The following is an 18,527-nucleotide window of genomic DNA, read 5'->3' on the forward strand; positions in this document are numbered from 1 at the left end:
AAAGGAGTCATCTCAGCATTCTTCCCTTCACATCTACTTTGTTCATCAGGAGGGATAGGGCCTCATGATCCACATAAAATTTGAAGTGAGTTGACATCAAATAGTGTCAAAACTTCTCTAGGGAAAACACAATTGCCAAGCATTCCACCTCTGTCACTGTATAGTTACACTCTCTATCAGTGACTTTTTGGCTTGCATAGTAGATGGGCTGATCCAACTTCGAGGAACCTTTTTGGCATAAGATTGCGCCTAAGCCTTCAATTGATGCATCAGTGTGCACATGGAACTCCTTCGTCCAATCAGGAGGTTGCAGGATAGGTGCCTCAACTAGGCACTGTTTCAAAGTGCTGAAGGCTTGATCACAATCCTCTATCCAAATGAACTCTGCATCCTTCCTTAGAAGCTTATGCAGGGGGGCATCCTTTGTTGCAAAATGGGCTATGAACCTTTTGTAGTAGCCCACATGGCCTAGAAATCCACTCAACTGTTTGAGGTTGGTTGGCATTGTTAAGAATGTGATCTTCTCAATCTTTGCAGGGTCTATTGATATGCCTTGTGCAGAGACAATGTGGCCCAATAGGACTCCAGAAGAGACTCAAATATGCATTTGTCAGGGTTGAGGAGATCCCATACTCTCGACATTGATCAAAGTATTGCTCCAAATGCCCCAATGTTTAAGGATCAAACTATAAACACAGAAATCATCCAAGAACACCATATTGGGGAATATGGGAATTTCCCATATGTTTGGGACACTTGGTCAAATCTTTGTATTTGTCATAACTTGAACACTATAACTCCAAATCGAGTACTCTATATCTCAATAGATTCCATTTTTCAAGGGCTTTCAAATTATAGGTCATATCATATGGTTTTGAGAAACTTATGGGCATGTTATCCAAGTGCCACCTTTTTAGTATTCAAAAAATGAGAATTGGGAGATTCCCAAACTCACTAATATTGTGATCAAGTACACTTCAATGAAGTCGTGCAAATGATTTTGAAATGCGGCCATCATGACTCACTAGAAGGTAGCATGGTCATTGTAGAGCCCAAACAACATCACTCTATAGGCATAGGTCCCCCGTTTTATTGTGAAGGTTGTCTTGGACTAATCTTCTTCTGCTATCTGTACCTCATTATAAATTTTGAATCCATCTAGGAGGGAGTAAAGCTCATGGCCTACCACTGTGTCTAACAATTGGTCAGTGAAAGGGATAGGAAAGTGATCCTTCTTTGTCTTCGAATTCAACTTGTGAAAATCCACACATATTCACAATTTGCCATTCTTCTTGGGTACGACCACGATGGGTGAGACCCATTCACTATTGGCCACTAAATATATGAACTCGGCTCCCAAAAGCTTCAGTGGCTTTGCTTTTACCAAGGTAGAGTAGTTTGGGCTCATTCGCCTCTGTCGTTGCCGTATAGGCTTGGCATCAAGCTCTAGATCAATGTGATGCTAACATATTGTGGATCAATCCCCTTTAGATCTTTATAAGACCATGCAAACACATCCAAGTTCTCTTTCGATAAATTATGCAAAATCAATAGTTCCTCTTCTGGCAAGCTGGTATCCACCTTTAGGTGGCATTCAGAGCCATCTACATCCACCAAAGTCAAATGTCTTTCACCTTCTACTTTACGAATGAAGATCCCACGGTCTGCTTCTGGATACAGATCTAATTCCTTTAAGGAAGTGGTTTCCTCATCTAATGTCCCACTATGATTAACTTCTTCGGTTGGTGGAGACTTGGGTTGCCCTTTGGGATTCGAGAATGGTATCAGAGTCAATTTGGGTTTGATTTTGAAATTGGGTACCTCTTGGCTTGAGGATTCATCTTTTGATGACATGTCCAGGAACATCACATAGCAGGAACTTTCTGAATTCTGTTGGGGCTGTGGGACCAGTGCTCATTGGCACGGTGCATCATCATCATCTCTTCTTGGCAAGGGTGGATGAGGGTGGCAAGAGCCACTACTGAAAGATAGCTTATTCTTTTTAATCCATTTCTTATAAAGATTTATCATATGAGAGAATCCATTTACCAGAGCAAATGGTACCATCGCCATTTTGTCCCACATCATGAGATCTTCTTCTTCTAGTGCTTCTAGGATGTCCTTCTCATATGTATCCTCTTTAGGTGGGATAGATCCTTTAATTTTTCTTTCATAACCGTCTTCCTCAATATCATCTTTGTCCTCTTTGGACTCTGTCTCTGTCTCTGTCTCTGCAGGAGCTCTATAAGAAAATAATAGGTTCTCTGTTTCATCTTCTGCCTCTGTCTCTGACTTTGCTTCAACCATGTAGCAAGGAGAGCAGTATATCCATGACTCTATCTTGCTATCAGAGGTAATGTTGGAAGTCATTCCTGGTTCAGGCACAAGAAGTATTCACCCATTGACAAGGACTTTGCACCTTTGTCCTCAATATCATCTTTGTCCTCTTTGGACTCTGTCTCTGTCTCTGTCTCTGCAGGAGCTCTATAAGAAAATAATAGGTTCTCTGTTTCATCTTCTGCCTCTGTCTCTGACTTTGCTTCAGCCATGTAGCAAGGAGAGCAGTACATCCATGACTCTATCTTGCTATCAGAGGTAATGTTGGAAGTCATTCCTGGTTCAGGCACAAGAAGTATTCACCCATTGACAAGGACTTTGCATCTTCAGGGAGTTGGCTTACAGTGCCCACTTTTAGGGATTGTGCCTCTGTTTTCTTGGAAAAGATCTGATTGACAACCTCTTCATCTCTTGATGTACCATCTATTACTTCATTAGAGGAGTCGAATAAGACTTCGATAGAGGTAGATCCATCACCACTTTGTTGGGTCCTCTGCCTAGGGTTGGGGTTCCTTTGAACCAATCCGTCCTTGCTCTCACTTCAAAAACCCATGGTCTCCTCAGCAACAGAGGGTATGAGGTCCCATAAGAATTTGGTTTCACCACCAGATACATCAACCAATAGTCTCTTCCTACCAAGGTTGTCTTCACATATGGGAGAATGCCTAAAGTCTTGATTCTACTATGGTCTGCCAGTCTGATAAGCCACTGTGTAGGTTGCATTTCTTACAATCCTAGATCCTTCATTATGACATCTGTCATGATGTTTACTGATAAGCTTCCATCAATCAGTGCATCTATAATGAAGCAACCTTCAATCCACACGCTAGTCTCTGGAGTATCGAGATCCAGGAAGGCGTTGGCTACATCCACTTCCTTTACAGGCTCTGGAGCCTTATTGGTCTTGGTTGCTATTGAAGGAGCAATCCTTAATCCATGTCTTCAAGTCAATATGCATTTGAACTTCTTTCGGTAGCTGGGAGACAGCATCAACAGCTGTGAGAACATTAAATTTGGTTTAAAAGTGTCTAGGTCTTTTACCAAGTCAGATTCTTTGATGGGATCCACAAGCTTCTCCAACCTGATAGGAAATGGGGCTACATCCATTTTCATATTTTCTTTTTCTTCCAGCAATGGCAGCATTGGCACCTTCTAATTCTAGAGGTATTTATGTATCGTCTATCTCTTGGAACTCTGGTTCTATTTCTAGAACTGTCTCTAGTACCTTCTGTGGCACTGTAGTGCTCTCTGTACTACAGGGTTTTGTTCTATACTAGTCTGCCCTTTTGTTGGCAAGTTGAACTTCACAGTCTTGGTAGGAGGATTGTTCTCTTTTTGGATAAGTGGTTCCTTCTTCTTAGCACACATAATAGCGGCAGCTTCAAACTCTACCAAATTAGAGGCAAGCTCATGTGCCTTCTGCTGGCTATCAGTGGCATTGGCCTTGATAGGGGCTAGACTTGGACAGTCCTTTGCAATGTGGCCTTCTCCTTTAAATCTGCTACTACAGAGAGGTTTATAGTCCATTGACTTTCTAGGATTTGGACAATTTGGCAAAATGTGCCCCTTTTCTCCACATCTATAGCATTCAACTTCTGATCTCTGGCCATCGCCAAATTGTCTTCCTTTGTAGATCTAGGACGGGAACCTCCTTGGTCCAAAATTAGATCCAAACTCCCTAGGCTTTGGCTCGATATCTTGGGTTGGCATCTTTGACTCCATTAGATTGAACCTTGCATCTTCATCTCTCTTCCGTCTATCATGCATCTCTTTTAGAGAGCAGATATCTTCCGTATGGTTCTTCCTCAAGCAGTATGAATAGAAAGCTCCTGGGATAGTAGGTTTGCAGGTACATTCATTGTCTAAATGTCCCAGTTTATGGCATTTTTCACACCATGTATTGGATCAGAGGGCATCTCGCGCCACTCCTATGGGATTAGACACACTAGCAGTATTTACCTTCAGAGTCTACAGCTACTCTGTCAACACATCCATGAGTTCCTTCTTGATATTTGCAACTAAGTTAGATAAGTATTCCTTCAAGCTTTTGCCTCCTACCACATTGGTACTACCACGTTGGTAGTAGAGTTTTGAGGCATCTTTGTTATCACTACATAGACTGGTTGGGTTGATGCAGAGGGTCCTCTATTCTGGTTCTGATTCAAGGCTCTTATCTAGATTATTGGCTGTTGTTGATTCCAGTTGGTAGTATTCCACTACTGAGGCCAATTTACCATTTGAGGGACTATCTGAGACCATCAGGATAGTTGTGGAGCCATCATGGGGGGCACTGTCTATTGCCATTGTGGAGTTGGTGCACTATACTGAGGCATTGTAGGCATCTGTTGGTAGGGATAGTGAACTGTTCCTAGGACTGTATTTGGCGGATACGCCATTCTTGACATTGTAGGAGATAGAACTCCTTTTCATGGAGCCATTTGCAATCTTGCCTCTACTTCATCATACAGTCTAGCACCTTCCACTACATGTCAAGAATCACGTGGTGGAGGGGGTTGCTCAAGATGCTGCGCCGAACACACACAGAATGCACAAGGAGAAGCTCACTCAAGAGACAAGAAGAGAGATGGAGGCCAAAACGTTTTCTTGCTGATTTCTTCTTCTTATTCCACACTCTTTACAATGTACACAAAGTATAGATAAGATACAACATAAAAGGAAAGTGGCCTACTAAGTCAAACAATGCATAACCGACTACACTAGTCGACTGGCGCTATAACTATGCCAGCTGTAAATAGGTGTAACAACCTCAATATAATAAGTAATGAGTCAGTGGCCATGTGAGAGTCATAATGACCACCGACGTGCTAAGTGTAGACATGTGGACCCATCTAACCAGGCGTTCCATCATCAATGTCCGCATGTGTTGAGCTTGTCATCTCAACACTCCCCCTCAAGCTCAACTGCATCTCTGCAACTCCAAGTAAGCTTCGAAACTTTTGAAGCTTCTCTGTACCCAAGGCCTTCGTAAAGATGTCAGCTATCTGATCCTGTGTGCTGACATACACCAAGTCAATCTCACCTGCTAGTACCTTCTCTCTCACAAAGTGGTAGTGTACCTCAATATATTTTGTCCTGGCATGGAACACAGGGTTCCTAGCCAACTGTATACTGCTCATGTTGTCACAATAAATGACAACTGGACCTTCCACCTGGACATCCAAATCAGCCAATAGCTTTTGCAGCCATACTACCTCACATGCTGCAACAGCAGCACCTCTATACTCAGCCTCTGTACTCGACAAAGCAACTGTAGATTGCTTTTTGCTGCTCCATGCAACTGCTGCACTACCAAGAGAGAACATGTATCCGCTGGTAGATCTTCTATCAGACATACTACCAGCCCAATCTGCATCTGTGTATCCAAACACCTGTACATCTGTACCTGCCTCATAGAAAAGTCCATAATGTAATGTGGACTTCACATATCTCAATATGCATCTGACTGCATCCAAATGTGGCTTTCTAGGTACTTGCATAAACTGACTCACAAGACCAACAGCATAGCTCAAGTCTGGCCTTGTAATGGTCATGTAGATCAAACTCCCCACTATCCTCCTGAACATAGTAGGGTCTTCTATCTCATCCCCAACATCAGCACTCAGCTTTACATTCTGCTCCAATGGGACTGAAAGTGGTTTGCATGCAGTCATACCATACTTGGACAACATATCCAAGCCATACTGTCTTTGGAACAGCCATATACCATCATCACATCTGATCACCTCAATGCCAAGGAAGTACCTTAGCTCACCTAAATCCTTCATCTCAAACTTCATCTTCAAATATCCCTTGACTTCAGCAATCCCACTATCACTATCACCTGTAATAATCAAGTCATCCACATAGATGACTATGATGACCAAACCTGCATCTCCCTTTCTCACATAAAGTGAGTGATCAGCATCAGAAACATAAAAGCCAATATTGACAAGATACTCTCTGATCTTGTCAGACCATGCTCTTGGTGCTTGCTTGAGCCCATAGAGTGCCTTCTTCAACCTGCACACATACGTGGGATGCTCTAAATCTTCATAACCTGCTGGCTGATCCATATACACTTCTTCCTGCAAATCACCATGCAAGAAGGCATTCTTTACATCCATTTGCTGCAACCTCCAACCTTTGGCTGCTGCCAAAGCAATCACACATCTGACAATTGCCATCCTAGCAACTGGACTGAAGGTTTCATCATAATCTATGCCATATGTTTGGGCATAGCCTTTTGCAACCAGCCTAGCTTTGTACCTGCTAATAGAACCATCTGCATTGTGCTTAATCTTATAAACCCACTTACATCCAATAGCTTTCTTTCCCTTTGGCAATGATACTAGATCCCAAGTCTTATTGGCCTCTAATGCAGCCATCTCCTCATCCATTGCTGCATCCCAATGAGCATGACCAACAGCCTCCTCAAAACATGTGGGCTCAACATCCTCAACTAGTTTCACCATATAAGCATAATGGTGAGCTGCATAACCCTCAAAACCAAATCTTTTAACAGGGTATCTCACCCTGCTAGACCTGCGTACCACTGGATCACTCAATGGAGTCTTTGCATTAACACGTGCTCTCTGCACACCTGGAGTCCTCACTGAAGGAATGCCAAGCTCATCATCCAAGCTCTCTGAGCCACTGGAGTCTCCATCAAAAACTGCATCAATGCCTTCTGACACTTTATTCTTTCCTTTGTCTTTACCTGTAGTGCTACTAGATGCACCCGAAGATGTAGAGATACTCCTTAGTCTCCCAGACCAAGGACTACCAGATGATGTCTCTGGTCCACTAAGAGTTCGTGATTCTTGCTTTTCAGCCTGCACATGAGTGTCATGATCATCATCATCATCCAATGCATCACCAGTAGATGCATACCAACTGCTCATTTCATCAAAGATGACATCCCTGCTCACTCTGAACTTACATGTGACAGGGTTGTAACAGCGATACCCTTTCTACTCTAAAGAGTATCCAATAAAGACACACTTTTCAGCCTTTAGATCCAGTTTCTTCCGCAACTCATCTGGCACATGAACATACACAATGCAGCCAAATACTTTCAAGTGTGAAACATCAGGCTTCTTACCTGTAAAACATTCTTCGGGGGTCATACCATGAACTGCAGCTGTGGGAGTTCTGTTCATAATATAAACAGCAGTATGAACATCCTCAGACCAAAAATGCTTAGGCATATTCTTTTCAGCCATCAAGGCGCGTGCAACTTCTGCAATATGCCTGTTTTTCCTTTCTGCAACCCCATTTTGCTGTGGGGTATACCTGCATGTGAACTGTCTCTTTATCCCATGAGACCTCAGAAAATCACTGAACTCATTTGAGAGGTACTCTCCCCCTCCATCTGACCTCAGGCACTTTACTTTCAAGCATGTTTCTCTTTCAACTGCAACCTTGAAAGTTCTAAAGTGCTCAAAAGCTTCACTCTTTTCCTTCATAAAATATACCCACAGCTTTCTAGAACAATCATCAATGAATGTGACAAAGTATAAACTGCCTCCAAGAGATACATTTTGTGTAGGCCCCCAAATGTCTGTATGCACAACATCAAGGATATTTTTGCTTACATCTCTGTCATGTGAAAAGGGTTGTCTTGCCTGCTTACCAAACTGACATGCTTCACATACCTTCTGAAATTCTGCAACTTTAAAAGTAGGCAAACCTGTAACCAACCCTTTGGACTGCATTAATTTCAGCCTTTGTACATTTGCATGTCCAATGCGTTTGTGCCAAATTTCAATGTCTGCAACAACACCTTTTCCTTTGGCATACATAGCAGTATTCATAGTAGGAATTCCAGCATCTAGAGTGAACATACGTCCAACTCTACTTCCCTTTGCTACCAACCTGCACTTGTCATTGAAGTCTTCTACAAAGCAGCCCTTTGCATTAAATCTGACTTGCAGCCCTTGCTCTACCATTTGACCGACTGACACCAAGTTCTTTGTAATAGATGGCACATGCAATACATCTGAAAGACTCTTTGTCTTACCATCATGCAAGGACAAGGGAACTTTTCCAATGTGTGAAATTGGGTGGCATGAGTCATCACTCGTCTGCACATAGCCTGCATTCTGCAAATCTTGCATCTCCCCAAACCATTCTGTATGGCTGGTCATATGATTGGATGCACCTGAATCAACATACCAAACATCTTCATGTGTTCCCTTTCCTGTAACAGCATTCAGCATATGCTGCATAACGAACAAACGTTCATTTTTATCTTCATTCTGTCGTGAAGACGATGCATAGTTTCCTTGCTGCAACTTACCACTGCGGATATCATCTCTCTTAGCATAACATTGGGCTGCAATATGACCTGTTTTGCCACAGTAGTGGCACACAATACCAGAGTTGTTAGAACCTCTGTTCTGTCATCCACCTCTTCCTCTAAAGCTCCCCCTGCCTCTAAAGTTACCACGACCTCCTGAAACCTGCATATCGCCAAATTGCTGATTCAATCTGTTTTGCTGGTTGTCACTACCACGTCCTGTACCACGGCCTCTTGAAGAGAACCTGCCACGTCCCCTTCCTAAACTGGAGTAGAAAGCTTGGACCTGTTCACCACTTCTTTTAGGTGTCTCACTCTGCATGTTGATCTCTTCAGTGATCATAAGGGAGACCAACTCATCGAAATCTGGAAATGGCTTTCTGACATATACAGAAGTTACAAAAGACTTCCAAGCCTTTTCATTGTTAAGTCCACCCAAGGTAGACGACACCAAATCATCATCATCGGACATTGCATCAATCGCTGCCAATGCATCTGCAATACTTCTTACCTTCAATGCATACTCATTGATAGACATCTTCCCTTTCTTCAATGTATTCAACTCTTGCTTGAGTTGAATCTTTCGTGCCTTTGTATTTACAGAAAACATACTTTCAAGTATGGTCCAAGCTGCATATGAATTCTCTGTATTTCTAATGTGTCCCAGCATATTATTGTCAATTACTGCAGACAACCAATACATGACCTTTTTATCCTTTGCATTCCATTCCTTCCGTGCCTTTGTCTCTTCTGCAGTTGGAGGATCACTCATCTCCGGTTCCTTTTCTTCACCTGAAACAAACTCGTAGAGGCCTTTTCCAATAAGGAAGTTCGTGACACGGAACTTCCATGAAGGGTAGTTGTTCTTGTCGAGCTTCTCAATGATAGGGCTTCCACTGTTCTCTGCCATTATCACAAAATTAATACCAACAGCAAGTAAATCTTCTGCAACCCTGGACCTGTAGTGCACAGCAATACACCAGACAGCCTTTTTAACTGTCTGCTCAACAATACATGCAATCTGCAACCTTTTTGCAGATAAACCTTGTGTTTACTCACTGGTAAACACCTTTGAACTTACAGATCTGAAATCTATAACCTGCGCACCCACGTTCGGTCAATACAGTCGAAGTCACAGTGTACCCCGAAACTGCTGTCCGCAACCTTGCGGCTCTAAAACGGGCCCTGAAACGGCCTCAAATGCCCAAAATCTCTGCCTTAAAGGGCTTATCTGCAGAATATACAGCGCTCATCGTGCACACCAAATCTCACTGCAATCTGAGATTTTTGCTCTGCCCTGCTTCCGGTGCCTCCACAGGCACTATCCAAGAGAAGGAGTGGAAGAATGGGAGAGATTCTTACCCGTAGCTTGCTTGCTCGAACCTTGCTTCTTCTCCTTTGCTTCAACCTTCGAAATCAGCCTCTCTCAATGGCGCGGCTCTGATACCATGTCAAGAATCACGTGGTGGAGGGGGTTGCTCAAGATGTGAGAGCGGAATTTAGGAGACGGCAAGTGCTTAAAAATAGCTAAAAATTATGAATATCAAGGGAAAAATATTCACTGTCAAAGGCGGCGGCTCGATCTAGGACGATTTTAAGCGCCAAAGTGCTTTAAAGGCGCCCGAGCGACACTTGGTGATTTTTCATAATTTTTCAGACAGTCATGCGGGTTGACACAAGCTACTGGCCAATGTGGGATGCTAAGCCGGACGCCCAGGATTTTTCAGAGCTCAATTCGGAGTCCGGACAGGGAAATGGCCAAGGAAACGGTCAAGAAATGAAAAGGTGGACACTTGGGAGGCCAAATTTGAGCATGCCTTTTGAGTTTGAACCCCCCCCAAAAATTTTATGCACCTTATGAAGCAAAAAACGTGGAGAGAGAATGAAGAGGCATGAAAAAAGGTGGAAGAAGATGGCGCCCGAAAAATGCGCCATGAATGGATGAGAGGCATCATGGCTGCTGCAAACAACCCCCCCAATGGATTATGGGGCTTCATTCCCCTCTGTCTGTGGACTCTATCGCCGCCTCTCGCCCGAGAAATGGTGGTCTCTATGAAGAATTCTGATTTCAGTCTTTCTCTCTCCTCCCTCTCTCTCTTCTAAGAGGCAGTTCATGTGTGGGAAGGAGCAATGAAGAAAGAATGATGGAGGCTTGTCCGGCATGGACCGGATTGCTCCACGGGCCGAGAATGGTGATTTGTGATGTTGCTGGACATGAAGTGTTGCTGTTTTCCAAGTCTACAGCCATGGACACAAAACCCGAAACACGCGTTTAAGCGGTAAACCAAAAAATTACAAAGAAAATTTAGTGTTTTATGCTTTTGATTGATGGAATGCCGTTCATATGGACTAAGATTTGATTATGCTGCTGATTCTTCTGAGTTCTTACTATTTATAACCAGAAATTATGAAAAACATGCATTTCATGGCCCGAAATAATGTCAAGAAACCCGAAAATGCATGAAAAATGGGGAAAAACAAGGGTTTTGGGCATATAAATGGGGAAAACCGTCGATACACATCAACTAATCTTTCAATTTTGTTGCAAATGAACTAAGGGCCACAGCCCACAAACTGGTTTTCATTTTCAGCAATTTAAAAAATACAAGAAAATAAAGAAAATGGGAAAAAATGATAAAAACACCATGAAAAATAGGGGAAAAATACATTTGGGGCTACGAAAAATATAGAAAAATAGGATTTATGTTTGTTGATGTATAGCAAGGCTGGGGCATGAAGTTATGCTTCAGTTCAGCCTTGTTTATATGTTTTAGTGCGTGTTTCCTTCCTTTCTCCACATAAAATGACAAGGAAACCCTAAAAGAAATGAATGCAATGATGCACTATCAACGGGGAAGGGTAGAGAAGTTGAAATATGTCTAAATGCCGCTGAGCATGAGGAATAATTTGCTGATTTTATATGCATCGCATCTAGGACGGAATAATAATGATAAAAATTAAAACCTAGTAGCACGAAGATCACTTCGGTGCTAGGTGTTGCAGCGAAGCACAAAGCGGCTAGAAAGAAAAGCATGAAAGAGATGTTTTGCACTTGCACGCTGCTGGTTTTTAAAATGTTTGAGCACTAGGCATCCACCTCTTTGCATGATCATTTAGAGGAAATTAAAAGTATCAGAGTTAGCTCCTGGATATGCATAGCAATTGTTTTCAGTAGGCCCTTGACCCACCGTTGAGAGCGTGAGGTTCCTATGCTATAGGCTAGTCGAGGGTTATAGGGGAAGTCAAGTAAGGACAATGGTACATTCCTGGATACGCTCATTTGGTACCTTGAGCGACGTTTGTGCGAAATGTCTAAATGTTGAGCGACGCATCGAGGGGCCAATCCCCAAGGTGTAGGAGAGTCGCAGAGGGTTGACGGCATTCAGCCGTAGGAGGAACCCCATGTGTATGTGATTCGAGCCTTTTGGCTATGTGAAAGAGACTCCCTCTGAGGAGCAATATTGGGTTAGGATCAGTTGGACTACAACGTATTACAAACGCAATGTTTAGGAAGGCAGAGATTTTGATAGACGCTCCTGGCCGCGAGGCCGAGGGGTTGTCTTGCGCATAGTGACGAGGTCTGGCTAGTGCATGAGCCAGTGCCGGCCCGTTTTTAGGTCCATCAAGATGCTGCGCCGAACACACACAGAATGCACAAGGAGAAGCTCACTCAAGAGACAAGAAGAGAGATGGAGGCCAAAACGTTTTCTTGCTGATTTCTTCTTCTTCTTCCACACTCTTTACAATGTACACAAAGTATAGATAAGATACAACATAAAAGGAAAGTGGCCTACTAAGTCAAACAATGCATAACCGACTACACTAGTCAACTGGCGCTATAACTATGCCAGCTGTAAATAGGTGTAACAACCTCAATATAATAAGTAATGAGTCAGTGGCCATGTGAGAGTCATAATGACCACTGATGTGCTAAGTGTAGACATGTGGACCCATCTAACCAGGCGGTCCATCATCAATGTCCGCATGTGTTGAGCTTGTCATCTCAACACTATAGCCTACAGATTGGCTAGTCTTCTTAATTCCACAAACTTGTGAGCTTCCAATTGTAGGCCTCTAAAGAATACTCCTTTTTGGATGCATTCATCCAAATGATGATTGTTCCATCTCTTCAGGATGGATTCCATTTGTGAGACATAAGCTTCTACTCTTTCTCCAAAGGACTAACTTAGGTTCATGAACTCCTCTCACATCTGCTCTTCAAAACCTTCATGCCTGAATTTAGTGAGGAATGTCAACTTCAGATCGTCCCATGTGCCAAATGTTTCTGATGCTTATCTCTCATACCACTAAAACACTGCGCCCTTGAAAGTGGCAAGGAATATTGTTAACCAATGCTTAGGGGTTCTGGCATTGTTAGCCACACATGCTACCATAAACTCTACTACATGAAGATGAGGATCTTCATTGTACTCCCCCTTAAAAATTGGCAATGGGACTACATTTATTGGCCTATCATTAATATTTCCACGACAAATTTGACTAGGAAGAGGACCTTGAGTTGCCATGGGGACTTCTATAAAGAGTGCTTTTAAGGCATCAAAGGAGGCTTCTACTGCAAGCTCATTCTCTCGGCCTTGATTTTTTCCTTCTCTCTTCTCACGTACCTCTAGACTTGTTCTAGTGCTTGCCTCTTGATTGCATCATTCATTAGGGGGTTGGCTCCAAACCAGTTAGTCGGTACTCAATAGAATAGAATTAGAGGGGGCTTGAGTCTTTGGAGGAATCTTGGGCCAACGTCTCTTCTACTTCTCTACATCTCTAAATTTTACCTTCAAACCACTACAGAGGGGGAGATATTCTACTCTAAAGGTATCAAAACTCATTCTTCTGAGAATCGTTATTGTGCCATCATCATAATAATGCCAACTTCTGATGCTTTCAATAGTGTATGTTGTGAATAACACTCTGTCTACCAACTTCCAGTGGGTTTCTAATTGGACATTGTTAGTGCACCAAACATCCCATGTGTCCTACTGTTGAGCATCTACGAACAAATTTCAACTTCTTTCTTTCTTGTTTTCGTGAACCTCCACTTACTACGACTCTTGAAGCTTCTTCACGATCTCCCACTTGATGATGTTTGGAAATTCTTCAATAAAGGAAAAATCCTCCATTGATACTCATTGTCTATGTTCTACTCTTCAGTCTTGTGGGAGGAACTTGCTGTGATGCAAGTTTTGGCAGCTTTAGAAGGTAGTGGACACAGACCATCACAGAGGAACCGCATCAGAATGGCCTTGTACTTTCTCCATTAGGGGATGAATCTTTTGTAGAATGTGACCTTGGCAAGGAGAGTTTCTAATTCTTCAATAGTGACAGGAACTTTACTCTCCATTGCTTTTCTTTCTCTTCAATAGTGCCACTTCTTCCATTTTTAGCCTATGTTTGTGCCTATTGATGGCAGTTTTCCCCGACTGCGCACCAAAACATGGAGCTCCAAAAGAGACACCAAGGAAAAGGGGGATTTAAAAAAGCAAGCCCCCAATTTGAAGTTTTTTCACAAAATTTTCCAAAACTTGGAGTTTTTCAATGTATTTGCCAAAACTTGGAGTTTTTTCACAAAATTTGTAGCTTTATGAGGGATAATCTTGTTACCCATATTGAAAATTTGTATTAAACAAGCTATTCAAGGGACCATTTTTTTCAAACTCTCAAAATATACCGAAGAGAGAAAAATGAACAAAATTGGGTTTCTACCACACATCTCAAAAAGTACCCTTATCAATCAGACTAATCTCTAAAATTATGAGTCAATCTAAACAAAACACAAAAAGAACTCAATATAGGAAAATATAATTATTTCTCTTGCAAATATTTAGGAAAATTATGAAAGCCACTTATATATAACTATTATATAGTATCGATATGTGGACTTGATAGCAACAAATGTCAATATCTTCCTCATCTTTTTTACTAATCACTCCAAAGCTTCTCATATATGCAATGGTTGTAGGGAGCTTTAACTCTAACATATCTACAAGGGATATATCATTTTCATCCTCTTGTTGAAAAATTTGGCCAAGTATTTGTTCAACCTTTCCAATGGCAAATGTTGCATCATTTATTGACCACTTCTCATCATAGTTTGTAGCTTTTGACAACGAATCTAGTTTACCATTTGTGGTTCTGATGGTCTTTCTCATGTCTAGCTCCTCCTGTGTAGGTTTAGACATGATTTGACTCATATAGAATTTAAAGAAAACCTTGTGCTAAAAATAAAAATTAGTAGAATTGACTATGGAAAGTGGAAGGAAGAGCGATATGCAAAAGAGAAGCAAAGAGTAGAGTTGTTGCATAAGGATGGGAAGCAACCATATCATGGTTTGGTTCAACATCAAACTTGGCCATGGTTTATATCAATAGCAGACTTGCCAATCAAAGGTTAGATGAAACATGGTTTAGATAAAAAATACCCAATTAACAAATGAAAATTAGTAATTAGAACATGGTTTAGATTAAAAAACACCTTGATAACGTGATAAGGGGAAGCAAACAATTGAGAAGGTGTAACATGGGAAGGAGAAGCAACCATAATATATATTACAAATGTGACTAGAGTAGATGGTACATGATTAGATTCTATGTAACCATGCTTTCCATAATAGGAGTAAAGGACAAAGATCAAGATTACCTTAAGAAAAAAGTATCACAATCAACAAAAACGAACTTGGAACATCAATATCAGGAAAAATGAAAATGCTTTGCACACAAAAAAAGAATGATTTATAAAGAGATATTTCACATATAAATAGACAATCCTTTGAGGGGAATTAAAATGAAGTGATCAACAAGCTTTATGAAACAAAATCGAGATTACCTTGAGAAAAAAATTGTCACAACTAGCAAAAATGAACTTGGAGCATTAAAATTAAGAAAAATGAAATTTCTTTGCACACAAAATAAGCATGATTTATAATGAGATCCATCACCTACAAATAGGTACCCCCCTTAGTGAATACCAAGCTTTATGGATGTATTCATCATAGCAAAAGGCAAACAATAAACTTGCATACTTTTCATAATAGGAGAAGAGGAGCAAGATCTAGATTACCTTGAAAAAAAATTGGCTCAACAAAAATGAAGTTGGAGCATCAAATCAGGAAAAATGAAATTACTTTGCATACTAAATAAGCATAGTTTATAAAGAGATCCCTAACCTATAAATAGATGGCCCCCTCAATGAATCAAAAAAGCATGATCAATAATTCCACTTTTAGATCCTCGTCCAATCATGTCCACAAATGGATAACTAGTCCATGATTAATAATGTCTACTTTTACTAGAGTTTTCATTATGCTCAAAAAGAAAAATACCAAATATGTGGTCCCTTCACATCATGTATCCAAAATGAACGTCCACCTCCACTTCTTCATATGCCCTTTAAATCTTTCATTCAGTACTGCACGGTCCCCATCTCATTGAACAATAGCCAACATAAAACTCTCAAGTCTTTGATTTGCATTTTATGTGTTCGCGGAAGGGCAAGCATAAAATTTAAATCAGTTTGCTTAAGGGAAGGTTGATGAATCATCATATGTTGATTTTTGTCCATCCCAAGCACACGAATGTAGACATAATACCTGTGCTTGCAGGCCAGGAAGGGTTTACTTTCCAATTCTCTCTTTTGAAAGTCAGGACATGTGCAGAAGGGCTCGGGATTGACATGCACCTCATCAAATGCTCTGACATAACATAAAATATGACTTTCTCATTTGCCACCACTACTTTCTCTTCCATGAAAACTACATCCAATGCCTCAGCCAATGCGATTTTTCTTTCTGCATCCTTAGAAATACCATGTCTCCATTTTTTTCTTCGCTTGCCACTTGAAGAGGTAAGTGGTTCTGTCCCATGGGTCGTAGTATTTTTGGGGGTAGGTGGAATGCCATCATGCTTGAATACAAAACCTCCTTTTATAAGAATTGAAATCTCCTCTGCAAAAGCATTGGTGCCCTTGTCAATAGACCAAATCCTTGGTCGCAAGGGCACATGCTTAACTTGTTTATCAACACCCCATGTATGCTCCACATCATGACTGCAAAACCAGAACCATTGTGCAATAGGCTTACCTTGAAATTCCCTCTCTGACCAAAATGAAGGGCATAGTAACCCAGGTGATCTACTTTCTATCACGTTGCAACACTTCTTTCTATTTATAATACCAAAACATTTTCGTTTGCAATGAACAGGCATTCTCCGGATCGCCCACAAACTTCTATGCATTTCCTCCTCTGAGACAATATTAGTTGGGAGATCCATTTCAATCGGCACTGCATGCACCTCATGGTCCAAGCCTACTTCTGTAGGTTGGTCATTTCTATTTTGAAAATTTATCTTGTGTGGTCGTCCTTTTTGTTTTCTATCCCTTGACTCCATTACATAGCCAGGTTTATGAGAGCTACAACCATCTGGAGTTCTTCTTTTCCTTTGAACTGTTTCTTTGTTTCCAGAAATGAAATTAATAAGAGCATCCATGTTGGGACCACTTCCAGAGTATCTTCCAGTTGTGAAGGCCAGTTGCCTTGAACATTGAATATATGAGTTGATCAAGTCAGTGACACATGCATCATACAAACCAATTTTCTTCTTTCCATCCTCCCCTGCCAACCAACTTGCATGCACGCTCTCAGAAAGATTTGTGTTGGGAATACAAGCCCTCTCCCAAGGACTCAAGGAAGCCTGCAACCCAATAAAAAACTCAGCAATTCCTCTTACATGTCTATTTTGTTCTCATACTTAGGTATTCCCACCCCAATGATATTAGTACATGTGTATGTAACAAATAGAAATAAAAAAAACATTTACATGTGTAGTAATACCCCAATGGTCTATCCTATTCTCCCACCATTTGATCCATCTCTTCAATGGTACGGTACTATCTCGAGGTAGTCCTACTTGCTGCCACCAATTTTGTATAGCTATGGCATTCCTCTTGCCCTCTTCAATGGATTTTGAAAGGCGCCACCTCTCACATAAATTCAAGTGATGCTTTCGAAGGTTTGAAGGCACGTATTTCATTGTGTGCTTCTGTAAGCTTTGTTCCCAATGAAACAAACACGATCGCTCTCTTCCTTCCAAAAAATTGTCAGGTCCCGCATTGAAAACAGTGCGGATCACCATCCAATTTGCACCGGCTTCATCCGCCATAAAGCCTACAAAGTCTGCAGGAGGGTGTCCACACTCGAGCATCACATTATTAAGGCATCTCCAAAAAAGAATTTGTGTTTCTGTATCCTCTTCCTTTGTATCACAAATAGCAATCACCATGATCCCCTTCAAGCTGCAATAAGAAATACAGTGATTAGCAACTAGAATATGTCAACGAAAATTGATAGCAAGTAAGGTTCCCGAACAAACCATGGATCATACACAGAACAAGACATTGTTGCCCAGTCATCTATTCTATGTGTAAAGTCAAAGTGAACCCAAGACTTGCAAAGGTCTCCATTTCCTAAGCGTCGCATTCGATTAACCAATTCCACTCCAGAGCCGGGTCCTTTAGTAGACATCTTGAAAATGTAACTTTTTTCACCCACCCCTCCTTGCCCTGGAAATCTACTGCCATGAAAAAAAGGAAACATGCATCTTTTTTTCAACTCCAAAATGTTATCAAAGCCATCTCCAACAACACATGTTTCTTTTTTTTTCTGGCATGTCACGATACTATTGAACCTGCAACCTCAACAAATGAAAGTTTGTTAAACTAATAACAATGCTACAAACCATAGTTTGCAGACTTGAATAATCGAAACTAACCTCTGATTTTGAACCAATGGCATCAACTCCTCCAAAAAGTTTGTAAGCTCTTGTTCTCCCTCCACCATTAAACCATTAGTTGTCAAAGATTCAGTGATAATTTGTTTTGCTACAA

At 41.3% G+C, this 18,527-nt stretch overlaps 1 protein-coding gene across 1 annotated transcript; it reads right to left on the bottom strand.

The window, feature by feature from the left end:
- Nucleotides 1–1,583: 1,583 nt before the first annotated feature.
- On the bottom strand, nucleotides 1,584–18,237 carry LOC148035734 (uncharacterized). The gene is made up of 6 exons (XM_087678836.1): nucleotides 18,014–18,237; nucleotides 17,462–17,936; nucleotides 17,062–17,335; nucleotides 2,399–2,614; nucleotides 2,050–2,297; nucleotides 1,584–1,604 (listed from the first exon to the last, which is right to left on the bottom strand). The coding sequence occupies exons 1-6, from the start codon at nucleotides 18,235–18,237 to the stop codon at nucleotides 1,584–1,586; spliced, it is 1,458 nt and encodes a 485-aa protein (XP_087534962.1).
- Between the last annotated feature and the right edge of the window lie 290 nt (nucleotides 18,238–18,527).

Source organism: Lygodium microphyllum, chromosome 5 (assembly GCF_053477565.2).
Source record: "Lygodium microphyllum isolate KBCC chromosome 5, Lygodium_microphyllum_v1.1.10, whole genome shotgun sequence".
Lineage (NCBI taxonomy): Eukaryota > Viridiplantae > Streptophyta > Polypodiopsida > Schizaeales > Lygodiaceae > Lygodium > Lygodium microphyllum.